The 26842-nt window shown below is 43.8% G+C and overlaps 1 protein-coding gene across 3 annotated transcripts in view; it reads left to right on the top strand.

Moving 5' to 3' along the window:
- Positions 1-19026, top strand: part of ATP10A (ATPase phospholipid transporting 10A (putative)) — a 288904-nt gene extending 269878 nt beyond the window's left edge. For all 3 annotated transcript variants that reach the window (XM_029604743.1, XM_029604744.1, XM_029604745.1), the window contains 4 exons: positions 3822-3902; positions 3989-4093; positions 7212-7399; positions 18146-19026. In XM_029604743.1, the coding sequence (XP_029460603.1) occupies positions 3822-3902; positions 3989-4093; positions 7212-7399; positions 18146-18863 (1092 nt within the window). In that variant the 3' untranslated portion in view covers positions 18864-19026. The remainder of the gene's footprint in view (positions 1-3821; positions 3903-3988; positions 4094-7211; positions 7400-18145) is intronic.
- Positions 19027-26842: the final 7816 nt, after the last annotated feature.

The raw sequence follows: 26842 nt of genomic DNA, 5'->3' as shown, positions 1-26842 counted from the left end.
CTTCCTGACGCAATCCAGGGCGGTCACCTTGGTGTCCATAGCAGCGGTGATTCAACAGAGCCAGCAGGTTTCAGTTCTGCACAGGTTAAGGCTTTTCGGCCACATGGCTGCAACTATCCATGTTACTCCCTTGGCACGCTTACACATGTGCAGAGCCCAAAGGACCTTGAGGTCGCAGTGGCGCCAGGCCATTCAGAACCTCCGGGTTTGCATCTGAGTCACACCGTCTCTCCGTGATTCTTTGTCCTAGTGGTGGGTTCTCTTGAATTTGAAACAGGGAATGATTTTCCAAACTACTCCTACCCAAATTGTCCTAACCACGGTTATGTCCATCCTGGGGTGGGGAGCTTATGTAGAGGGGCTCCACACCCAGGGCCTCTGGTCTGTCTAGGAAGCATGCTGTCAAATCAAGTTCCTGGAGCTCCGGGCGATCAGGTACTCCCTATGGGCTTTCAGAAATCTGATGTCCAACAAAATTATCCTGATTCAAACAGACAGCCAGGTAGCGATGTGGTATGTCAACAAGCAGAAAGGCACAGGGTCGTACATCCTGTGTCAGGAAGCAATCCAGATCTGGTCCTGGGGTTTGTCCCGCAGGATGATCCTCAGAGCCATGTATCTGGCCAGAACAGAGAATGTGGTAGCGGGCAGACTGAGTCATGCCTTCAGACCCCATGAGTGGTCCCTGGACCAGGGGATGGCAAACCGCATCTTCCACCTCTGTGGGACCCCAGAGATGGACTTGTTCACATCTGCCTGCAACAGAAAAGTGACTCAGTTCTGCTCCCTGTACAGGTCAGACGGCAAACCAGCCTCAGAAGCCTTTGCCCACCATTGGGGCAAGGATCTTCTGTACGCTTATTCTCCGATTCCTCTGGTGACAAAGACTCACTTGAAGCTTTGTGAGGACTGAGGGACTTGATCTTTCAGAGGATATGTCCTGGTGGCTTCCAGGATGCCATCCACTAGAAAGTCCTGCGGACTGGAGGAGGTTTTCTGTGTGGTGTGAGCGAAGGCCCCACACAAAAGCTGCTACTTCTTCACCTATTGGAGTATTGCTTGAAAACCAACTCCGTTAGAGTTAGTTTGAGTGCAATTGGCACATACCACCACGATGTAGATGGTACGCCTATTTCTGTACAGCTTACAGTTGTACGTTTCATGCAGGGCCTGCTTCAATTGACGCCTCCCACTGTGTCTTGGAACCTCAACGTGGTGCTCGCTCAGCTGATAAAAGCTCTTTTCAAGCCGCTGTATTCCTGTGACCTGAAGTACCTGACCTGAAAGGTCATTTTTGGTGGCAGTCACTTCAGTGTGGAGGGTCAGTGAGCTCCAGGTCTTATTTATCCACCTTACACTGTTTTTTTTTTTTTATGACAGGGTGGTCCTGCGTATGCACCGCAAGTTCCTGCCTAGGATGGTGATGGATTTCCATCTTAAACCGGTCAGTCGTCCTGCCAACATTCTTTCCCAGGCCCCATTCCCACTAAGGCTGAAAGAGCACTGCACAGTTTGGATTGCAAGAGAGCCTTAGCCTTCTATCTGGAGTGGTCAGAAGCCCATAGACAGTCCACCCAAGTTTTTATTTCTTTTGACAGGAATAGGTTGGGAGTTGCCGTTGCCAAATAGACACTATCCAATTGGCTAGCGGACTGCTTCTCCTTCTATTATGCCCAGGCAGGACTGCATCTTAGGGGCTATGTCAAGACTCATTCTGTCAGAGCCATGGCAACATCGGTGGCCCACTTGCGAGCAGTTCCCATGGAGGAGATCTGCAGGGCTGCAACATGGAGTTCTCTATTTGCAATTCACTACTATCTGGATAGGGATGGCTGACATATGATAGTAGGTTTGGCCAGTCTGTTCTCCGAAATTTCTATGAGGAGTAGAACCCAACTCTCCCTGCCTAGGGCCCATTGTTTGGGTTCAGGCTTCTCCCCCTCTGTTACCAATAGCACTGTGGTTGTTGTGTCCGTTTGCACCAGGTTAGGTGTCTGTTAGTCTCCTTTTGTGTTGGGGAGCAGCATGTAGCTAGAGATTCACCCATGTGTGAGGACTACCATCCTGCTTGTCCTAGGAGAAAGCAGAGTTGCCTACCTGTAACAGGTGTTCTCCAAGGACAGCAGGATATTATTCTTCACAAAACCTGCCCGACACCCTGCGGAGTTGGGTTTCTTCTACTTTTTGTTTGATTTTATCGTAATTCTATGTTACAAGACTGAAGAGGGGACCCTACGTGGAAGCGTGGAATAGGGCAGGCTGGGCATGCTCAATATGCACAGTCAAAGTTTCAGAAACATTGACGTACGTTTTCCGTGCCGGGCTCTGTCCGATGATGTCACCCATGTGTGAGGACTAATATCCTGCTGTCCTAGGTGAACACCTGTTACAGGTAAGCAACTCTGCTTTGGCTTTTTTTTTTTTTTACTTTACAGTGAGTATATTGTTTTCTGGGAGAGGTTTGTACGTAGTAATGTATATAGTCTCAAAAGTGCTGTCCACGTAGAAGAACGAGGTCTAGTAGTTGGTTCACAGAACTGCAAGTCAGGAGATCTTTTGGAACTCACCAGTGAAACTCCCACGCTGCTCTTGACCTTCAGCCATCACATTGTCTTCTGTTGTCTCAGTCCGTCTGGCTTGTGTTTTTCCACATTTGCATGTTATGCACATGAGATATAAAACTTGGTAGCCAGAGGCAGTTACATGAATAATTTTTGGGTGCTTTATTTATTTATTTAGTCACATTTATATACCGAGATTCAAATTCATATCAAGTCGGTTTACAATGACAAATCAAAAGGCAATCAAATCAAAAAAACATTTCATACAGTGGCATCAAGAAAATTCCTAAAAGCACTTATTACCCTGAGGTGGTAATCATAATTACCACTATCTTCATAACAACATTAAAATGTCATAAATTAAATTTAAAATTTAAACATAATTATACATAATAACTATCATAATAAACATTAGTTGTAAAAACATATTGAATATTTTAGATAAAAAGCATTTAAAGTGCCATTTATTGTTACTCTTATTATATCTGAAAGGCAGTGTAAATCCTATTTTGTTTTAAGAAAATTTGGTATACAGATAATTCTCCTTTTGATCTAAGTGTCAGGACCAACTTTCTGCTCTGTCATCAGTGTTTGTTTTTTCCCCAAACTACTCTACAATCTTCCCTATAATAAATTCAGAGGAAGAAATTGCCCCAGAATGCTCAAGGAGCTGACACTTCCATGCATCCAAGTATTTTTTGACACTTTGTACACAAACTATGAAGAGGAGCAGAAAGCCAGCCCCAGATCTTAAAATAAGAAAACCTCCAGGCTATCCTGGCTCTCTACGCCTCCGATCTCCTTTGTCAAAGGCAGAGCAGAGTTATACTTTTAGGGGACAGCTTTCAAATGGCCCACCTATCGGGCAACAAAACAAAACACCATGTCCTGAGTTTCACCAGTTTTCAAAGCGGACTTGTGCGTGCCTGTGTCCGCTTTGAAAATGACCCTGCTACGTTTACCTGCACGCAATCGCTCCTGCTGCTATGTGTTTGGAAAATATTCAGGAAAGCTTAACGCGCCTTCTTTTGAATATCCAGAAGCATGTGCGCAAGTCCAAACCCCTCCGCAGCTCCACCTCTGGGAGGGCCTCCTGCCTCAGTGCAGGTAAACTCTCACGTGAACAGGACATATAAAGCAGGCAGGTTGGTAAGAGGGCATCTCTATGGGTAAAACGCTGCTTTACCATGGAAATGCTTCCCTGCGTTGTGCGAGAAAGGGAGTTTTGCAGCATACTTACCGTTTCCATCTCTTTGGCAGGAATACAAACCTCATATGTTTTGGATGAACATGATTGACGCTTTCTACCAAAGCCTGATTTGCTTCTTCATTCCTTATTTCGTAAGTTGTCGTTTTCCAGAACGTATGTCTCCGGTAAGCAGACATTGGTATGAATGTTTAACCACATCTCCTTTTCTTATTTTTAGACTTACTTTGACTCTGATGTAGATGTGTTTACATGGGGAACGCCAATCGTCACATTGGCTCTCTTCACCATCATGATTCATTTAAGCATTGAAACAAAGACTTGGGTAAGTCTGTATGAAAGAATATCTCACTTGTGCTAATGTGCTGCTTTGGGGCACATTTTAGTTTGCTGGACTAAACTAGACTTCGTAGTAAAACTGTAAAACCTGTTGTTAGAACCACCTGTCAAGGGACTTGGATGGCTCACTCTTTCACATATAAGTCACCAGTTTGCATCCAGTGCGAGCTCGCAGTAACCAGAAGTCATTAGTCTCTGAAATCCATGTGCTAGTTCATGTGGAAAGAGTTTGTGGTCTCAGGCCAATTCCCAGTGGACAGAGGTCTATTTTGCTGGAAAGAACACCATGAAAATCTGGCACTAATTGGTGCCTTTGTTAGTCATTTCAGTAGAGAGCCCAAAGGCTAAGTAGGCATGGAGACTGACCTGCCCGCTCACTATGTGGGATGGCCTTCCAGAGCAAGGCTGAAGCATATTGACAGGTTGCACTGCCCTATCCGGGGATAAATGGAGGACTTCCATTTCCAGTGCTTTCAGTCCCGCACCAGTATTTTTTCACAGTTAAAAATATTGAGGTCAATATTCAAAACTAAAAATGTAAATGGCAAACTTGGAGTGTGGTGGCAAACTTGCATTTAGATGAATAACTTGGATAACTTGCCATTTAGATGGCTAACTTGGGAGTTATCCATGTAAATGGCTTTGAAAATTGATCTCATTGTTTTTAAAGAATCATGATCAATAAATGAGTAGTAGCACTTACTGAATACCTCCAAATTCCGTAATGAAACACAATTTCTGTATATATATATATATATAAATCTGTGTACTCCAAAATGCCAGAATCACTTCTGTGCAGAAATCCCATCGTTTTTCTGTGGCAAACTTTGCTTGTGCCATTTTTTTTCCTGTGGATTTTTAGGCAGGGATCTAGGCAGACTTGATAGATCTTTTATTTACCAGCATTTACTATGTAAAGTTTCAGTGCTTCTTCTTTCCTTGCACTATCTTAACATAACAGTAAGTCTGTTTACAAAGGAACTGAAATGTCTAAGGATTATTAAAACGATTGATGTGTTTTCATTATGCAATTACTACCATTAACAGAATGCATGGGAATAATCTGCATGAAGCGGCAGTTATTACCCTTAACAGAATGCATGGGAGTAACCTGCATGGAGCGGCATCTACTAACCTTAACAGAACGCATGGGGGTAACTTATATGGAGTGGCATTTATTACCCTTAACAGAACGCATGGGGGAACCTGCATGGAGCAGCAGTTACTATCCTTAACAGAAGTATGGGAGTAACCTGCACGGAATGGCAGTTACTACCCTTAACGGAACACATGGGGTTAACCTGCATAGAGTGGCAGTTACTCCCCTTCACAGAGGTATGGGAGTAACCTGCACGAAGTGACAGTTATTGCCCTTAACAGAACGCATGGGGGTAACGTGCACAGAGCGGTAGTTACTACCCTTAACAGAACGCATGGCGGAAACCTGCATGGAGCAGCAGTTACTATCCTTAACAGAAGGGATGGGGTAACCTGCACAGAGTGGCAGTTACTACCCTTAATAGAATGCATGGGGGTAATCTTCATGAAGTGGCAGTTTATACCATAATCAAATTGTTGGGCAGACTAGATGGACCATTTGGTCTTTGTCTGCTGTCATTACTATAGTACTATATTTCAAGGTTTTTAACAGCATGCGACAAGAATGAGTACAATATGTTGTCTGTTGGTGATACCAATTTATAACTTGTAGGAAATTAAAGGTTTAAATTCCTTTCAGATATAGATTTGCCTTTCCCCACACCCATCAAAACAAATAGAAATTGCATGCATGTTTGTATGCCATGAGTTATGCGTGCTGATGTTGATTTAGAATTCGGTTCTCCCATTTTATTTTATTTTTTCCCCAAAGATATCAATTATTGTGAAAGCAGATTTTCAGGTGTAAAATGTATAATATTCTCTATATCTTGAAAAAAAAAAAAAAAGAGTACAGCACAGGTGGAAGGGGTTCTCTAGGAGTACTCCACGGACACCTTCAATGCTGCTCATAGACCTCCCTAGGCTGATATGCCATTTATGTACATAGAAGACCCCATAGACCCCTGCTCCATGCAAGGCTAAATTCAGCTTGAATGATTGTCAGTACCCATTTCTGATAGTGGTGTTCTGTTTCAGTGTCAACACCTAATCTCGCCTCTATCAGAAAATGGGCCATTACACTTGTCAAACATGTCCCCTGTTTTTCAAGCTTTCCTTAATTTTCACATCCTAAAACAGAATTAAAAGGCCAGTGTTACTTGTTCTTGTTATTTTATGGAATCTTGCTTTTAAACTAGCTCATCGCCCACTCCATACTTACTCTATTAAGTCTCCTAGCCTTCATATCATCTGCTTTCCTCCCCTGCGTCTGACTTAACAGTCAGCTCCAGTTCTGGTGCCTCCCAGGAACCAATCTCTGGAAACAGTAATTATTACAGGCAGGTGGGTGGTTAGGGCCAAATGCTAGTAATAGATGATGTGGCCCGGTTTCCTGGGTCTTATCAAAGGGCCTGGGTTTAATACGTGTGCAGAAAGGATGCTGGAAGTACTCGGCTGGGTAGATCTGAGCGAGAATGAGTTCCTGTCTGTACTAGTTTTGCGATTCTGTATGAAGTGAGTGTTTGGGGTGATCTCCTGCCCATCTGAAATGGGTCTATAAAGATAAAAATGACTGTCCCCTGCTGTCATGGATTTTGCCCTTTTCTCACCAAGGAGTGACCCCAAGGAGCACTATGATGTGTCTCCTTGTTCTAGGAGGCCATAGCAGTGAGCCATTTAAAAGGTTAGTTTAGATGTCCAGACCACATTGGAGACTTCGTTCCATTATTGCTCGCTTGTTAAGGTGCATAAAGCAATGTTGGGAGGATGCACATATGTACTCTGAAACACACAATGAATTCTGCATAAAAAACAAATGTACTGTAAAAAAAAAAAAAAAGTATAGATATGGATTGAAGGGTTTTATTTCAGACATGAATGAATAAGTAGTAACTGGCTGCCAATAGGTACACTAAGATATAGCTTTAAATCATGTACAATTTTTTACATATGGGTATTTATGATTTTTATTTCTTTGGTTTGTAAATGTTGCTTTTGTGTTCCAGACATGGTTCAATGTGGCTTCTATTGTCTTCAGCATACTTCTCTTTTTCTCTGTGGCTTTGATTTATAATTCATCTTGTCCGAGCTGCTCTCCTCCATCCAATCCATACTGGACTATGCAGAGATTAATGAATGATCCTGTGTTTTACTTGCTTTGCATTATATCGCCTGTTGCTGCATTATTACCCAGGTATTTAATAATAATAATATCTATTATTCTGTTAATTTATACAGTGTAATACAAGATAATAGAGATGAGCATGAAAAAGAGACAGCTATTGTATCTTGATATGTATATATATATATATATGTGTATGTATGTACAGTGTGTGTACATACTGTACATACATACATACATAAAGATGGCGCCGACGGCCTGAGAACGGGAGATCGCTCCCGGGACCACCACTAGACCACCAGGTAATTTTAAAATGTTTTGGGGGGATCGGGAGGGTGGGGGAAGCTAAGGGGTCGGGTGGGGTTTTTTTTATCGGGCCATAGGCGCCATTTTTGAGTGGCAGCCAAAATGGCGCCGATGGACCGAGAGTGGGAGATTGGTCCCCGTGCCCCCACTGGACCACCAGGTACTCGTAAAATGTTTTGGGGGGGGTTCGGGAGGGTGGGGAAGGTAAGGGATTAGTTTTATAGGGTCGGGGTGGGTTTAGGGGTTGTTTTGGTATTCCGGTTTTCCCCGCCCTCCCCCGATTTACGATTTTTCACGATAAATCGGGGGAATTTCTATTGTATCGCGACTCTTAACGATTTTTGATGATTTAAAAAATATCTGACGATTTTTTTTAAATCGTCAAAAAATGATTCACATCCCTAGTACGTATCTGAGATGAGGTTATGTGGGCATTGATGGTGTGTGGTTCTACTAGTGTGGGTAAGAGTGAAAGTGAGGGGTGTGGGTGGCGGTGATGGTGTCAGTAATGTGAGGGTCGAATGGGGCTGAGTGTTATGTTTGGGTGTGTGGGTGATAGGAGAGGGTGAGGGTGTATGTGTGAGTGGTATGCGGTGTTGCTGGGATGGGGTGAGTCAGTGTGTGAGGGATTAGTGTTGGATGATTTGCAGTAGTGCGAGTGGGTAAATGTAACATCAGGACTTACTAGAGACATAAAGTTCCTGGATGTAATAAATGATTGCTTCATGGAGCAATTGGTTTAGGAACCAACAAGAGAGGGAGCTATTTTAGATTTAATTCTTAGTGGAACGCAGGATTTGGTGAGAGAGGTAATGGTGGTGGGGCCACTTGGCAACAGTGATCATAACATAATCAAATTTAAACGAATAACTGGAAGGGGGACAATAAGTAAATCTGCAGCTCTAACACTAAACTTTCAAAAGGGAAACCTTGATAAAATGAGGAAAATAGTTAGAAAAAAACTGAAAGGTGCAGCTGCAAAGGTTACAGGCTTGGACATTGTTTAAAAATATAATCCTAAAGGCGCAGTCCATATGTATTCCACACATTAAGAAAGGTGGAAAGAAGGCAAAACGATTATCGTCATGGTTAAAAGGTCAGGTGAAAGAGGCTATTTTAGCCAAATAGAAATCCTTCAAAAATTGGAAGACTGATCCATCTGAAGAAAATAGGATAAAACATAAGCATTGTCAAGTTAAGTGTAAAACATTGATAAGACAGGTGAAGAGAGAATTTGAAATGAAGTTGGCAATAGAGGCAAAAAGACATAATAAAACTTTTTAAAATATATCCGAAGCAAGAAACCTGTGAGGGAGTCGGTTGGACCATTAGATGACTGAGGGGTTAAAGGGGCTCTTAGGGAAGATAAGGCCATTGCAGAAAGACTAAATGAGTTCTTTGCTTCAGTGTTTACTAATGAGGATGTTGGGGAGATACCAGTTCCAGAGATGGTTTTCAGGGGTGATGATTCAGACGAACTGAACGAAATCACTGTGAACCTGGAAGATGCAGTAGGCCAGACTGATAAACTAAAGGATAGCAAATCACCTGGACCGGATGGTATGCATCCTAGGGTACTGAAGGAACTCAAAAATGAAATTTCTGATCTATTAGTTAAAATTTGTAACCTATCAGTAAAATCATCCATTGTACCTGAAGACTGGAGGGTGGCTAATGTACCCCAATATTTAAAAAAGGTTCCGGGGTGATCCGAGTAACTATAGACCAGTGAAGCCTGACTTCAGTACCGGGAAAAATAGCAGAAACTATTCTCAAGATCAAAATCGTAGAGCATATAGAAAGTCAAGGTTTAATGGAACACAATCAACATGGATTTACCCAAGGGAAGTCTTGCTTAACAAATCTGCTTCATTTTTTTGAAGGGATTAATAAACATGTGGATAAAGGTGAAGCGGTAGATGTAGTGTGGATTTTCAGAAGGCATTTGACAAAATCCCTCATGAGAGGCTTCTAAGAAAACTAAAAAGTCATGGGATAGGAGGCGATGTCCTTTCATGGAATTGAAACAGAGAGTAGGATTAAATGGTCAATTTTCTCAGTGGAAAAGGGTAAACAGTGGAGTGCCTCAGGGATCTGTACTTGGACCGGTGCTTTTCAATATATATATAAATGATCTGGAATGATACAAAATTATTCAGAGTAGTTAAATCACAAGCAGACTGTGATACATTATAGGAGGACCTTGCAAGACTGGAAGATTGGGCATCCAAATGGCAGATTAAATTTAATGTGGACATTTTGAAGGAGTTAATAAACACATGGATAAAGGTGAACCGGTAGATGTAGTATACTTGGATTTTCAGAAGGCGTTTGACAAAGTTCCTCATGAGAGACTTCTAGGAAAAGTAAAAAGTTATGGGATAGGTGGCGATGTCCTTTCGTGGATTGCAAACTGGCTAAAAGAAAGGAAACAGAGAGTAGGATTAAATGGACAATTTTCTCAGTGGAAGAGAGTGGACAGTGGAGTGCCTCAGGGATCTGTATTGGGACCCTTACTTTTCAATATATTTATAAATGATCTGGAAAGAAATATGACGAGTGAGATAATCAGATTTGCAAATGACACAAAATTGTTCAGAGTAGTTAAATCACAAGCAGATTGTGATAAATTGCAAGAAGATCTTGTGAGACTGGAAAATTGGGCATCCAAATGGCAAAAGAAATGTAATGTGGATAAGTGCAAGGTGATGCATATAGGGAAAAATAACCCATGCTATAATTACACAATGTTGGGTTCCATATTAGGTGCTACAACCCAAGAAAGAGATCTAGGCGTCATAGTGGATAACACATTGAAATCGTCGGTTCAGTGTGCTGCGGCAATCAAAAAAGCAAACAGAATGTTGGGAATTAGAAAGAGAATGGTGAATTAAACAGAAAATGTCATAATGCCTCTGTATCGCTCCATGGTGAAGACCGCACCTTGAATACTGTGTACAATTCTGGTTGCCGCATCTCAAAAAAATATAATTGCGATGGAGAAGGTACAGAGAAGGGCTACAAAAATGATAAGGGGAATGGAACAGCTCCCCTATGAGGAAAAACTAAAGAAGTTAGGACTTTTCAGCTTGGAGAAGAGACGACTGAGGGGGGGGGATATGATAGAGGTGTTTAAAATCATGAGAGGTCTAGAATGGGTAGATGTGAATCGGTTATTTGCTCTTTCGGATAGTAGAAAGACTAGGGGGCACTCCATGAAGTTAGCATGTGGCACATTTAAAACTAATCGGAGAAAGTTCTTTTTTACTCAATGCACAATTAAACTCTGGAATTTGTTGCCAGAGGATGTAGTTAGTACAGTAAGTATAGCGGTGTTTAAAAAAGGATTGGATAAGTTCTTGGAGGAGAAGTCCATTATCTGCTATTAAGTTCACTTCGAGAATAGCCACTGCCATTAGCAATGGTAACATGGAATAGACTTAGTTTTTGGGTACTTGCCAGGTTCTTATGGCCTGGATTGGCCACTGTTGGAAACAGGATGCTGGGCTTGATGGACCCTTGGTCTGACCCAGTATGGCATTTTCTTATGTTCTTAAGTGCAAGGTGTAGCATATAGGGAAAATTAACCCTTGCTGTAGTTACACGATGTTAGGTTCCATATTAGGAGCTACCACCCAGGAAAAAGATCTAGGCATCATAGTGGATAATACTTTAAAATCGTCAGCTCAGTGTGCTGCAGCAGTCAAAAAAGCAAACAGAATGTTAGGAATTATTAGGAAGGGAATGGTTAATAAAACAGAAAATGTCATAATGCCTCTATATCGCTCCATGGTGAGACCGCACCTTGAATACTGTGAACAATTCTTGTCGCCGCATCTCAAAAAAGATATAGTTGCGATGGAGAAGGTACAGAGAAGGGCAACCAAAATGATAAAGGGGATGGAACAGCTCCCCTGTGAGGAAAGGCTGAAGAGGTTAGGGCTGTTCAGCTTGGAGAAGAGACAGCTGAGGGTGGATATGATAGAGGTCTTTAAGATCATGAGAGATCTTGAACGAGTAGATGTGATTCGGTTATTTATACTTTCAAATAAAATAAGGACTAGGGGGCATTCCATGAAGTTAGCAAGTAGAACATTTAAGACTAATTGGAGAAAATTCTTTTTCACTCAACGCACAATAAAGCTCTGGAATTTGTTGCCAGAGGATGTGGTTAGTGCAATTAGTGTAGCTGGGTTCAAAAAAGGTTTGGATAAGTTCTTGGAGGAGACGTCCATTAACTGCTATTAATCAAGTTGACTTAGGGAATAGCCACTGCTATTAATTGTATCAGTAACATTGGGATCTTCTTAGTGTTTGGGTAATTGCCAGGTTCTTGTGGCCTGGTTTTGGCCTCTGTTGGAAACAGGATGCTGGGCTTGATGGACCCTTGGTCTGACCCAGCATGGCAATTTCTTATGTTCTTATGGCTGTGAGGGTTGAGTGTGAGAAGATATATTTTTGTAGTGTGTGGTGCTGTGAGGGTTGAGTCCCCCTAACCACTCATTGCAACTGGGTTTGCAGGAATGTGCAGTGGAGGTGTGGGGGCTGTATGGGTGATATGTAGTTGTGGTGAGATTGGTCTGAGGAGTTGAGTAGGTGGTGTGAATTGGTGAATGGGTGCGTGATGAGGGGGGCCATTGTTATGACAGGGTTTCTAGGAATGTGCATAAGAACATAAGAACTTGCCATACTGGGTCAGACCAAGGGTCCATCAAGCCCAGCATCCTGTTTCCAACAGTGGCCAATCCATGCTACAACTACCTGGCAAGTACCCAAACACTAAGTAGATCCCATTCTACTGATTCCAGTAATAGCAATGGCTATTCCCTAAATAAACTTGATTAATAGCAGTTAATGGAGTTCTCCTCAAAGAACTTATCCAAACCTTTTTTACACCTAGCTACACTAACTGTACTAACCATATCCCCTGGCAACAAATTCTAGAGTTTAATTATGTGTTGAGTGAAAAATAATTTACTTTGATTAGTTTTAAATGTGCTACGTGCTAACTTCATCCTAATCCTTCTATTATCCAAAAGAGTAAATAAACGATTCACATTTAACTATTCTAGACCTCTCATGATTTTAAACACCTCTATCATATCCCCCCTCAGCCGTCTCTTCTCCAAGCTGAACAGTCCTAACCTCTTTAGTCTTTCCTCATAGGGGAGCTGTTCCATCCCCTTTATCATTTTGGTTGCCCTTCTCTGTACCTTCTCCATTGCAACTATATCTTTTTTGAGATGCAGCGACCAGACTTGTACAAGTATTCAAGGTGCGGACTCACCATGGAGCGATACAGAGGCATTATGACACTTCCCGTTTTTTTAACTATTCCCTTCCTAATAATTACTAACATTCTGTTTGCTTTTTTGACTGCCACAGCACACTGAACCGACGATTTCAAAGTATTATCCACTATGATGCCTAGATCTTTTTCCTGGGTGGTAGCTCCTAATATGGAACCTAACATCGTGTAACTTCTGCATGGGTTATTTTTCCCTATATGCATCACCTTGCACTTATCCACATTAAATATTTTCTGCCATTTGGACGCCCAATCTTCCAGTCTCACAAAGTCCTACAATTTATCACAATCTGCTTGTGATTTAACTACTCTGAATAATTTTGTATCATCTGCAAATTTGATTACCTCACTCGTCGTATTCCTTTCCAGATCATTTATAAATATATTGAAAAGCACCAGTCCAAGTACAGATCCCTGAGGCACTCCACTGCCCACCCCCCTCCACTGAGAAAATTAGCCATTTAATCCTACTCTCCGTTTCCTGTCTTTTAGCCAGTTTGTAATCCACGAAAGGACATCCCAGCTTCACTTCCACACTCATAATGCATTATGTGCATAGAGTAGGGGTCTGGGTTGGGGGGGGGGGGGATATGTGTGAGTGCATGGTTTTGTAGACTGAAGGAGCTGAGTTGCTGGGGTGGGAAGGTAGGTCTGTGGAGGAGGGGCAGTATATTGCAACTGCGTTTGCAGTGATGCCCATGTAGGTGTGAGGTTTGTTGTGGGAGGTGATGCTGTGAGGGGCTGAGAGGGTAGGAGTGTGCGGGTGTGCGCGGGAATTAAATGTCACAGTCGGGTTTGCATTGAAGTGCAGTTGGAGATGTGGGGGTCTGAGGTACAGAGCAGGGGGTGGGTGATATGCATGATGTAAATAACTGTTATTGAGGGATTGGATGGGGATGCGTGCGATGGCAGTTTTTGTGGTGTGAGGGATGAGTTGTCAAAATGGGTAAGTAGGCTTGTGGGAGATGGGCAAACTGTTGCAACAGGGTTTTACATGGTGTGGATGGTTGTGTGGGGGGTGGAGGTATGGATTGTGGTGTTCAGTGGGGTGAGTGTTGTGCAGGGATTGATTGCCCTATCAGGGGGATCAGTCTTCCCCAGATGGGCCGGTCGCTCCCATCATGTGATTTTTTTTTTTTTAACTGGGAGGGCAGAGGCAGCAGCAAGAGAGGATGCGGGGTGGCAAAGAAGACCCTCTGAAGTGACGCCGCAATGGGAACCCGTCCCCGAGCATGACAGAGTGTGTGTGTGTGGTAGAACATGTGAGAGTGAGAACTTGTGTGTGTAAGGGAGTGTGAGAGAAACCATGAGCCTTTGTGTGTGTGTGTGTGTGCATGAAAGGAAGAAGATAGGAGAGAGAAGAAGCAGAAAAAACAGACAACAAAGGTAAAAAAAAAAAAAGATATTTTGAGATTTTAGCAATTGTAATATGCCATCTTTTGGTATATACATTTCTTATAATTTTGTATTTTGCTCTTTAACTTTCTATTGTCAGAATCTGGTTTCTCAGGCTTTCTATTTTGGTTTTGTTTGCATGTTTCTATTTCTGATTTGTAGTCCCTTATTTCTGTATTGGGTAAGGGTTAGTCTGTGTGTGAGTGAGGTGCAGTATTGCTGATAGTGTGTAGTTTCTCTGTAGTAGTCCAGCTTGTTCTGTTATCCCAGTAGGTGGTGTATTAATGTTCTAGGGCCTGGTATAGTATTTGCATTGCTTCTTTTTCATAGGGTTGCTGTTATTTGAGTCCTGAGAGTCAGTGCTGTTATATGGTGTGGCAAGCTTCTAAGTGCCTTTCTTTTTTTCCCAGGGGTTTGTGTTACTTCACAAAATGTTTAGTAGTGGAGGGAGTCTTTGGTGAAGTGACCCCAGCTTTTTTTTTTTTCATATTCGGTTGTTGGGTTTACTATATTGTAATGGCAATTCCATTTATTCATGGCTTTCTGAGGGTTAAGCCCACACCCAGCACACATTACAAAAAATATAATTCCAAAGGAGTTCCAAGTATCTTTTTTTGCAGGATATTCTGGTTGGCATGTTGTAAGTGATATTTTGCCTCAGAAGACTGTACTTTTGAATGTTCTTTTTTCATGTAAAATCTGTAATAAATGCATAATTGAATTGTATGTGTGCATCTGTAGCATGTGTATGTGTGCGTGCAAGCCTGTAAGGTTTACCTAGGGTACCTCATACCCTTCCCTTGACCATGTTTGGGGGGGGGGGGGGGGGGGGGGGGGGGGGGTCAGTTTTTAGAAATATAGATTGCTGGAGGGAGCTGGGCTTTTTTTGATGGGCGTGTGACAGAGTCTGAATGATGGTGGGGGGAGGGGGGCAGCACAGTACTTGTTCACACAGGGCAGCAAAAAAGCTAGCCCCGGCCCTGGAGGCCTGTGAGGCCACGGCAGAGCCCAACCTGCCCCGGGCCGGAAAATGCATGTACTGCAGGGAAAGTGCATGAGGGTGTCAGATACCCCCTGGGCCAGTTTTGAAAAACTCCCCCGGATCGCTAATTTCCTGCAGTCCACCCCTTGCTGTGGGGAGGTTGCTTGTGGGTGAGGGTTTGGGGAGAGGTCTCCGGATGGACTCGGGGGTGTGTAATGGGATGTATGAAGGGGTGAATGGTGTTGGGTGGGGACGGAGGCTTGTTTGTGGGCTCCATGTATTGGGGGTGGGGGGGGCCGTGGAAGGCGGAGTGGAGGAGTATGGAGACTTTTCTCATTGAATGCCCCACTTTCTAGTCCTCTTCACTCTCCACTTCCTGACCCTTTCTGCTTCCTTCCTCCAGCGCTTGATCTCCCTACTTGTCTGGGGCCTGCTCTTTCCTCTCCCTCCTCCTCCTCCTCCTCCTCCTAACCTCATGACTGACCGCACAGCAGCTGCTGGGGGCTGAAGTTTCACAGGGTTTCCTTTGCAGGCTCCTCTGCCTGCTGCTCACTCGCCTCACACCGTCTCTGACTGGTAGGAGTTTGAATCTTTTCTTTGCCTGCTGCTTCTCTGCAATTTCTGCCGGCCCCTCGCTGACTCTTATGGGTGTGCATGCATTTACCTCCCATCCTGCAGTCTCTGTGGTCCCTCCTGCTCAGGCTCAGTTCTCCTCCTCTGGCCCACCCTCCCACACGACTTGCTGATCCCTGCACATGCGCAAATGTGCTGAAATGATTACCCAGAGCTCCTAAAATTCTTAACATATATATATATCTTGAATTAAGCCTCGTGCTTTTCTGTACACTCTCCGACTTAATATCCTAGCAATATTAATTTAGAGGAACCTAAAATTAAATCTGCCCATCGGTCAGCGGGTTAGAAAAACGGATGCTCAATTTTACCAGCGTCCGTTTTCCTAACCCGTGGCTGTCAGTGGGTTTGGACATGTTCTTAAGCCATTATTTAGTTCAGTGATTCTCAAACCTGTCTTCGGGGATACCCAGCCAGTCAGTTTTCAGAACATCTACATGAATATGCATGAGATATATTTGCATGCACTGCCTCAGACATACCTTGTTCATATTCCTGGTGGATATCTTAAAACCCCGACTGACTGGGGATCTGTGAAGGCAGGTTTGGGCACCACTGCTTTAGTCCATGATAGCCCAAGCCCTGCAGATCTCACGTAATGAAATGCCGCATTCATCCCTCTGCTCTGAAACAAAAAAACACCTCCAAACCCTTTGCTCTGGTGTGGGAAACTAAGCTGACAATTTATCTGCAGTTATCCTAATTCCAGACCCACAGGCCGATACAGCACGGTGCGCTCGGCTGAGCACACCCTTTAACACTCATTTGGCCGCGCGTTTTCGACGTGCTCTTATTACCCTTATACTGTAAGGGGTAATAACGCGTCAAAAACACGTGGCCAATCCCCCAAAAACTAATAGTGCTCATCACATATAAATGCATGTTGATGAGCCTATTAGTTAGTCACCTGGGATACTGAAAGTAAAATGTGTGGCCAAGCTAAGGGCAGGTGCTAAGATCTAAATAACCCGGAAAAGTGTACTGAAAAGCAGAAAAAAATGCTTTTCTGTACACTCTCCAACTTAATATCCTAGCAATATTAATTCGGAGGAACCTAAAATTAAAAAAACAAAATTAAAAATCTGCCCATCGGTCAGCGGGTTAGAAAAACGGATGCTCAATTTTACCGGCATCCGTTTTCCTAACCCGTGGCTGTCAGCGGGTTTGGAAACTGATGCTGGTAAAATAGAGCGACTGTTGTCAGACCCGCTGACAGCCACCTCTACCGCTAATAAGGAGGCACTAGGGATGTGCTATTGTCCCTAGCGCCTCCTTATTAGCGCACCACCTCATTTAAACTGAATCGCGTGCCCAGGAGTGATGGCTGGGCACTCGTCAGGAGAGCAGGCACTCAACATGGAGCACCCGCTCTCCTGCGATTTTTTACAGTATCGGCCTGCCAGAGGGGCAAACTATGTGAAACTTTTTTCCCCATTACATGCATTATTCTAGTTCCTCTGAGAAGAGCAGAGGCATGACTGCAGCATGATGTCATGTAGCAATTCATAACTCTTTGGAGCTAAAGAATAAAATAATACTGCAGATTGTTAGCTAGGAGCCAGTTTGCCTTCCTTTTGGAGAAACATACTGGCTTGGTTTGCAGTTTTTGATTTTTAACCTGATTTTTGCATTGATTTCACACCAGGTTCAGATCAGGCATCTGTTTCAAATCCCAGTTTTGGATTGCAGATTACTATAATTGGGTGCAGAATAATTCATGTCCTTATAGTGCTTTAGGCTCAACGTTTGTGCAATTTAGGTGCCTAATTTTAGGCCTGCTATTCACTTTCCTAAAATGTAGGTGCTTTTATTAGGCACCTAGTGCTGGAAATCAGCACTGAGTGCCTAACATTTTTGCTCCATTCACTTTATTGGATTCTAAATTTAGGCACTCAACCCTAGTCAGTTTTGAAAGATGCAAAATTTTGTTTTATGTTAAAGAATGAATTTTTATTATTATTATTATATTATTGTTTGTAGTGTTTGATTATGAATGCTTATTTTGTAATCTGCTTTGAACAACAATGTTGCATATGTGCAGAATATAAGAATTTTTAAATAATTGGAATTAGGTGCCTAACTTTGAAAGTTAACTTTTCAGTGATCAGTCTTTCTGCCCCGCATGGGAATGAAGAATAATTTGGTTTGAGAAAATGCACTCATATGTTTGTTTATTTGTGGATTTTTCCCTCAGGTTTCTGTACAGAACCCTCCAGGGGACACTTTTCCCGACGGAGCTTCAGCTTGGACGTCAGCTGATGGCATCCTGCCCAGAAACCCGCAGTCAGATTCTGAGCAGGTTGAACGCCAGAGAAGAATTTGTTTTGCCAAGGCGTGTGTTTGCCGAGCACTCACTCCAGACGTTCACACCAAACATAAGTGACTCCTTCAATATGTGTAACCAAAACTTGCCTTTCCATGAAGTGCCACCAACCAACAAATCTTACCTACCAAATGTTACAAAAGAGGACACAGAACTAGGTCCTATTGCCTTTCAACATGGTATTATTACGTTGCGAGGCGAACATGAAAAATCTACAGTGCCAGCAGGTCATCTCTATGGTCGCGATACTTCTTCTCTTGTGTATAGCGAAGGGATGCGTTCAGAGTTAGAGTTTCCAGCTTTAGAAGACTTATTCCATTGGAAGCCAGGACTGGATCACTTGGACTTCACTTTAACAAACTGGATAAAGTCAACTCCATTGTTCACGGACTTGGGAAGATCTTTGGAGCAGTCACTAAGCAGTTTGCAAAGTGATCCAAAGGACAGTACTTTTTTGACTGGTTTCCCACATCTAGACAATGACTTATGTGTGACAACGGACCAAATGTCAAAATGTACCCAGAAGAATGTCAAAGGGCCCACTGCTAATTGTATGAATGATGAAACTTGTGAAACAACTATTTTATGACTCAGAGTACTATTTATATATTTTATATTTGCACAAAAGCTTTATAGTTAAATTACATAAAGACAATTTTCAGAGCTGAAGCAGAAAATCAGAGGTACAAAATATTTTTTTAAATTTTCTATACAAATTATTAAAATCAAAGCTTTAAAATATAAATACACTTCAAAACTACTCTTGTCTTTGTTTTTTTTATCTAATTTTTCTGAAAAGACGCACAATTTGTTTTTCAGTTGTTCAGCAGCACTGTATGACGAACTCCAGGGTTAATATTTTCTTGCTGTCATTCTCCAATTTCACTGACAGTAGCAACAGACAGCAATATAACACTTTAGGAAAGAGCATAAGATGAAAACACTGAATATCATGTTAGCATATTGTGTGAGTTGTTAATCTGTTTCAGCTATGGGGCATCGCAATCATTTTTGGGAGGGGGCAGAAACCTGTGCAGTGAAATGTACAGAAGCAACAGAGTTGTCAAAAGGTGACACGGGTAATCACCAAATGGGGAACATTGAGTAGATTAAAGGGCATGTTTGAATCATAGAGGGAGTGAGCTAGCTGAATTTATGGCAGAGCAGGAGAAAGGAATCATGATATTTTTCATCTCTCCCCAACATATGCATTTTATAATATGCATTGTATTGTCGAAGCTATCATACTGTTGACACTTCCGCTGTCGTGACCCTGACTACTCTAAGATTAACCTTGTGGGAAATGTGAGTTTGCCGCCCAGAAATTATAAAAACTCTTTAATACACCCATGATTAGTGCAGACAAAATATTTATCTAAATTAGCAGCCTTTATATTTTGTAGATATCCATTGCCTATCCAAAAAGGCCTGGTGTGACTGAGTATGAGCTCCACAGGACAATATGTCTGAGTCACATCATCAAAATTATACAGAAAATGTTAATGATGAGAATTTACTCTAAAATAAAACCTAGGAATAGCCAAAAAACAATATGATTTCGTGGAGCATAAAGGATCTGGTGATGCAATATTCACACTCAGAGTAACAGCAGAAAGAGCAGTAGCACTGCTTCATTGACCATGCTAAGGTCGTCACCAAAGGCAGTCACGAAGAACTTATAGCCAGGCTCAACCTATTGGAAAAGATCTTCAAATAATCAGAAGCCTTTATTAGAGCCTCAAACCTGTGATAGGGATAGAATGAGTCAAAATAGAAGTTCCACAAGGTTGCGCTCTTCTCCCTGCTTTTCTTCTCACTTGAAGGGGGTGGTCGTTGTGATTTGCTGATAATACCGTATTTAGAGCAGAACCAGAAGATGATTTACAAATAGCATTGATAAGTTGTAACCTAACATAAATAACAACATGGTCTTTCAATTAATCCCAAGAAAACAGACTGTATGATCAAAAATTTAGCAATACCAAAGCGAGCAATAGAAATGCATGGCAAGGAAATAAAGCAAGTCAGGAAATTCAGCTGCTAAGGAAGCTAGGAGGACCAAATTAGATAACAAAAGGAGGAGAGCATTATCCAAGGGATTTTTTTTCAGAAAACGGGGGTTATGCTGAAGGACAGAAAGCTCACTAAAACATTTGTGCTCATCTGTCACATCTGGTCCATTCTTCTATACGTGGTTGTGGAAGTTGGACAATTAGTAGTACCTCACGACTTTTAGATCATGTGGTGTATACACTTTTTAAAATAAATACTTAAAGATGAATAAGTAGGTTAGAAGCAATGGGAAAGTGGGTACATTAGAACGATGCTGAGAATATTATCAGCACCTAATGGCAAATGAAGACAAACTACCCCAGGAACAGAATTCAGTGGTCTCTTATGAAAGCAGTAAAGAATGGGCAATGAGAAGGAAGGCACAAGAGGGAAGGGAAAAAAGAAGAAAGAGAGACAAATACTCAAATGCATGAATAGCATCAGTAACTGGATGCTAAATGGAAATGCCAACAGACCTCCTACCGGTTACCAGAGATCAAAGTGAGCAGAAGGCTGTAATGACCAATGTCTGTAGTAATTTTTAAGAAAAAAACCACATCATGTGAAATGCAGGTATTGTTATTTTAACATGACAAAACCCTCAGGGATAGATTTTTTAAAAAAGTGCGATCGTGTACTTTTGTTTGCGCAGCAGGCGCAAACAAAAGTACGCTGGATTTTATAAGATACGCGCATAGCCGCGCGTATCCTCTAAAATCCTGGATTGGCGCGCGCAAGGCTGCCGATTTTGGGCAGCCTGCGCGCGCTGAGCCACGCAGCCTGCCTCCGTTCCCTCCGAGGCCGCTCCGAAATCGGAGCGGCCTCGGAGGGAACTTTCGTTCGCCCTCCCCTCACCTTCCCCTACCTAACCCACCCCCCCGGCCCTATCTAACCCCCCCCTTACCTTTGTCCCTAGATTTACGCCTGCGAAAAGCAGACGCAAATCTACGCGTGCCAGCAAACTGCTGGCGCGCCGTCCTCCAACCCAAGGGCTGGTCCGGAGGCCTCGACCACGCCCCCAGTCCGGCGCTACGCCCCCGGTCCCGCCCCCCGAAACGCCGTATCCCGCCCCCGAAACGCAGCGTCACTCGGCCCCACCCCCGACACGCCCCCTTCAAAAAACCCCGGGACTTATGCGCGTCCCGGGGCTCTGCGCGCACCGGCGGCCTATGCAAAATAGGCGCGCCGGCGCGAGAGGGCCCTGCTCGCGTAAATCCGGGCGGATTTACGCGAGCAGGGCTTTTAAAATCCACCCGTCATTGAAGAGCCAGTGTCCAAAAACAACAATGCGTTGTGCTATGTTCACTTATGGGGTGACACCTTCTATACCCGAGTGATACGTAATGGACCGCTCTAAATTTATAATCATAGGATTTGTCATAAATGTTTAAAGATGTTCAACTTTTATTTCCAAATGTTTTTTAACGTTTTAACTTTTTTGACTTTTGTTGAAAATCAATTTCATGCCACATAGCAACGAAAAAGACACATCATTAGAGTGTGTGCAGCAGCAAAAAGTTCAAATGCCCTGCTTAGTATGCCCTCATTCACCAGGGGCTCAGGATCAATGTCTCTAAAAAAATAAGAACATAAGAAATTGCCATGCTGGGTCAGACCAAGGGTCCATGAAGCCCAGCACCCCGTCTCCAACAGAGGCCAAACCAGGCCACAAGAACCCGGCAATTACCCAAACACCAAGAAGATCCCATGCCACCGATGCAATCAATAGCAGTGGCCACTCCCTAAGTAAACTTGACCAACAGCCGCCAATGGACTTCTCCAAGAACTCATCCAAACCTTCCCCGAACCCAGCCACACCAACTGCACTAATCACATCCTCCGGCAACAAACTCCAGAGCTTTATTGTGCGCCGAGTGAAAAAGAACCCTCTCCAACCAGTCCCAAATGTGCCACTTGTCAACCATATGGAATGCCCCCCAGTCCCTCCACCATTCGAAAGTGCAAATAACCGAGTCACATCCAAATGAAAAAACATATTTAAGATATCAAATAATATTCAACATTGTGAAATCTATTTTTTAATTGCATAACGTACATATCTTTAACCGTTGAACCCATCCAAGTAAAACATTGAAGCTCGGTGTTTCAGGATGGAGCTGCCATGTTGAAACCTAAGGTATTTAAACGTATTACTGACTCATGAACTGACCGATAGAAACCAAATAGCAGACTGAACCAACCAATGGATGACTCTAAAACAGCCCTTTAAATCTGAGTCATCCATTCTATATTATCATTCAAACCCGAGAGATACTCAATGGATAATTTAAAAATCCATCGTTGTTCTTTATAGTTTAACAATGATTGCTTATCTCCTCCACGACAAGACGTGGTGATGTGATCCAAAATAGTCCAATGCAGTTGTGAAAATTCATGATGTAGCTGTCAGGCAATGTTTTTCTATTGGAGCTTCAACAATTTTAGTGTTCGGTCGGCTGCGATGCTCTCTAAGCCGAATTTTAATTGGTCGAGACGTCCGACCAACATATAGCTGAGGGCAATCCCATTGTTTGACATATACAACGTTATCCGTGTTACAATCTGAAGAAAATGTTTTTGAGAAAATGGCTCCAGTGACTGGATGTTGCCATGAATGTCCTTCCAGCGTAGTGGTGCACATGTCACATTGACCACACGCTTTATGACCAGCTGATTGTGATGGCCCGCTAGAAGTAGCTGGTAATGTGAGGACAATATTGTTTCTAATATTTGATCCCCTTTGGAATGATATTAAGGGTGGTTCAACAAATGTAGAATGCAATTGAAGAACATGCCAATGTTGAATACTTCGAATGATAGACGCAGATTGATCAGAGTGTTGTAAAACACAAACATTCCGAGAAGTAGAACTTCTAGTTTGATATTCCAGTAGTGACTGTCATGGAGAATAGACTGCTCTTTTATATGCTGCACATATTGCAGATAAGGGATAAACCCGCTCCAGAAATCTCATAGCCATAGAAAAGGATTGCTGTTTGAAGTAATCTAACGAGGAGCAAATGCGTTGCAAACAAAAATACTGTCTAACAGGTAAGTCATTTTTGAAGGCTTTTGGATGAAAACTATGATATCTGAGAAATGTATTCCTGTCAGTTACTTTACAATGAAGCGTAGTCTTGATACCTCTGCCCTCCTTGATAATTGTAATATCCAAAAAAGAAATTTGACAAGAATCATATTGATGAGGAAATTTGAGATCATCGTCAACCGAATTTAACCATTAAAGTTTTTAATAGATTTTCATCTGAATTCCAAAAAAACAAAAGGTCATCGATGTCCCTGACCCAAAATGATATATTATCAAAAAATGAAGATTTATAAATGTGTGTGGCTTCCAGTTTGTTCATGACAAGATTGGCTACTGATGGGGCTATGCCATGAGTCTGTAAATAAAACTGATGCTCAAACAAAATGTCTGTAGCATGCAAGGCATATAGGGGCCAGTGTAATGCACTAAACCTACCACGGGTTTTTACTCACGTTATAGCACAGGTTTCCCTGTACATACGATCAGTCCAGATTGCTGGGTTTTGCCTTCCTTCCAGCAGATGGAGACAGAAAAACTTTGAGAGCACCCTCTCTTAGGGGTAGATTTTCAGAGCCCTGCTCGCCTAAATCCGCCCAAAACCGGGCGGATTTAGGCGAGCAGGGCCCTGCGCGCCGGGAAGCCTATTTTACATAGGCCTCCCGGCGCGCGCAGAGCCCCGGGACTCGCGTAAGTCCCGGGGTTCTCGGAGGGGGGCGTGTCGGGGGGCGGGCCCGGTCGTCGCGGCGTTCCGGGGGCGTGTCGGCAGCGTTTTGGGGGCGGGTACGGGGCGTGGCTACGGCCCGGGGGCGTGGCCGCGCCCTCCGTACCCGCCCCCAGGTCGCGGCCCGGCGCGCAGCAGGCCCGCTGGCGTGCGGGGATTTACGTCTCCCTCCGGGAGGCGTAAATCCCCCGACAAAGGTAAGGGGGGGTGTAGACAGGGCCGGGCGGGTGGGTTAGGTAGGGGAAGGGAGGGGAAGGTGAGGGGAGGGCAAAGGAAAGTTCCCTCCAAGGCCGCTCCGATTTCGGAGCGGCCTTGGAGGGAACGGGGGGAGGCAGCGTGGCTCGGCGCGCGCAGGCTATACAAAATCGATAGCCTTGCGCGCGCCGATCCAGGATTTTAGTGGATACGCGCGGCTCCGCGCGTATCTACTAAAATCCAGCGTACTTTTGCTTGAGTCTGATGCGCAAGCAAAAGTAGGCTGATCGCGCTTCTTTTAAAATCTACCCCTTAACCTGGTGAGCCACCTGCTGCTCCTCAGTATTTCTCTGTCTCCAGCAGATGGAGGTGGTGAAAAACCTGCGGTTCTGATCCAAGCAAAAAAACAAAAAGGGGATTTCATCTTATCTTGGAGTCTCCCAGGGGGTTTGTGAGGTCCTGTGGGACCATCCCACCTGGTTGTAGGCATTTTGGACGAGCAGGGGTTGGGAACCCCGATCTTTGTCCCTGAGTCAGCCGGCGGGGTGATAGCTGGTGGTCCAGCTCCCTCCCCCCATTCTTCTCGCCTCTACCACTGCCTTTACCAGACTCTTCAGGGAAGTATTGTATTTTTTTATTGGATTGTTAAAGTTAAAAAAAAAAAAGAAAAAAAGTGATAGGAAGAGCAGTGCTCTTCCTATCACTCCGAAGCAGGGAGCTCAGGGTTATTTTTAGTTTTACTGATTTCTCTCCCGGGCCGGCCGGCAGCTGTCTCGCGGTGTTTTTTTTTTTCCTTCCTCTCAGTCAATGCCGCATGTGGGCCGTTATTCTCGCTGCGGCAATCGGCTCTCTAGCTGAGTCTCTTCGGGGGTTTTTGCTGGTGCCTCCCCGGTGGGGAGGAGAGCTCCAGCGGGACCGCAACGGCAGATTCGACCCCGGGGAGCCGCTGGAGGCTCCCTTGATGCAGATCCTGACCCTTTAGAGGGTACTTCTGCACGGCCTCCAATGTTTTCTCCACAGCTTATTTTATTAATGCATCAGGGGACCCTTTCCTCTACAGGTGCCTATTGGCCCACTGTGCAAGATCCCTAGAAGGGAGGAGATGCCAGTAGCGATGCAGATTCGTCATGTGGCCCCCATCCCTCCCTTGGATGACCAGGACATTGGTGCCACTTCTGACCAGGTTCCTCCAGTGGAGGGCGACGACCCAAAGGTGGTCTGCTTATTTCAGAAGTACAAGGTGGCGCCCTTGATTCCCCATGTCTTGTCTGAACTGGGCATTATGGACCTTCCTGCTGATCCAAGTCCAGTCACGGTGGATCCTGTCTTAGCGGGCTTGTGTGGTCCTGCTCGAACTTTTCCTCTGCATGACATATTAAGGCAGATGATACTCTGGGAGTGTAATTCCCCGGAAACAGGCCTCAAGGTTAGCCGGGCTATGGACAAGTTGTATTCCTTGCCTGAGGATGTGTTGGAGTTGCTGCGGAGTCCTAAAGTGGATGCATCAGTCTCCGCAGTTACTAAGAGGACGACTATTCCGGTAGCAGGAGCAGCAGCTTTGAAGGATTTGCAGGATCGCAAATTAGAAGGTTACCTCAAGAGGATCTTTGAGGTTTCTGCCCTGGGCATTTGTGCTGCAGTCTGCAGCAGCTACATTTATTTATTTATTTATTTTATTTATTTAACATTTTTCTATACCGAACTTCATGACAAGCTTCATATCAGGCCGATTTACATCAAACTTAGGGGTTAACTTAACAAAACCATATAACAAGAAGGCCGAAGCGCAGATACAAATAACAAGGAGAATAAACTTGGGGGCTATAGTAGCCAGGAAATAAAGGACAGAAAAAACTGGAGAATAAACACGAATGAGTCTACAATGGCTGGGTCGGACATTTAGTCTATTGAGCTATACGACGAAAAATGTTGCACTGTTAGGTTTCAGGGAAGGCTTGGACATGCTCCGGGCAAGCCTGCACTGGGTACAACAGTTGCAGAGTGCCAAAGATCTTGCAGAGGCAAAGCAAGCAGAACGTTTGGAGGCTGCGGTCGCGTATGGGTCGGACACCCTTTATGACCTTCTCCGCAAATCCTCGTGAACTATGGTCTCCACAGTGTCAGCCCGGAGACTCTTGTGGCTGTAGAATTGGTCTGCAGAGAGGGCTACCTTGAAGGACCTTACATTGAAGGTAGTGTATCTGGTGGCAATCTGTTTGGCCAGGAGGGTGTCGAAGCTTCAGGCCCTATCCTGTAGGGAACCTTTCCTGCACATCTCGGACTCCAGTGTTTCACTTTGAGCAGTTCTATCCTTTTTGCCAAAAGTGGTTTCCGCCTTTCATCTGAATCAGTCGGTGGAGCTTCCAGCTTTTACGGGTGTGGAGTTGAAGGATCCTCATTTCAGAAAGTTGAAGCATCTCGATGTCAGACAGGCTCTGTTGCACTATTTGGAGGCTACCAACAGATTCCGTTTATCAGATCATCTTTTTGTTTTATGGCATGGCGTGAAGAAGGGGACAAAAGGCGTCACTATTGCTCGTTGGTTAAAGGA

The sequence above is a fragment of the Rhinatrema bivittatum genome, chromosome 5 (assembly GCF_901001135.1).
Source record: "Rhinatrema bivittatum chromosome 5, aRhiBiv1.1, whole genome shotgun sequence".
Taxonomy (NCBI): Eukaryota; Metazoa; Chordata; class Amphibia; order Gymnophiona; family Rhinatrematidae; genus Rhinatrema; species Rhinatrema bivittatum.
Note: the sequence above shows the minus strand (reverse complement) of the source record. Positions and strands in the feature narration are given on the sequence as shown.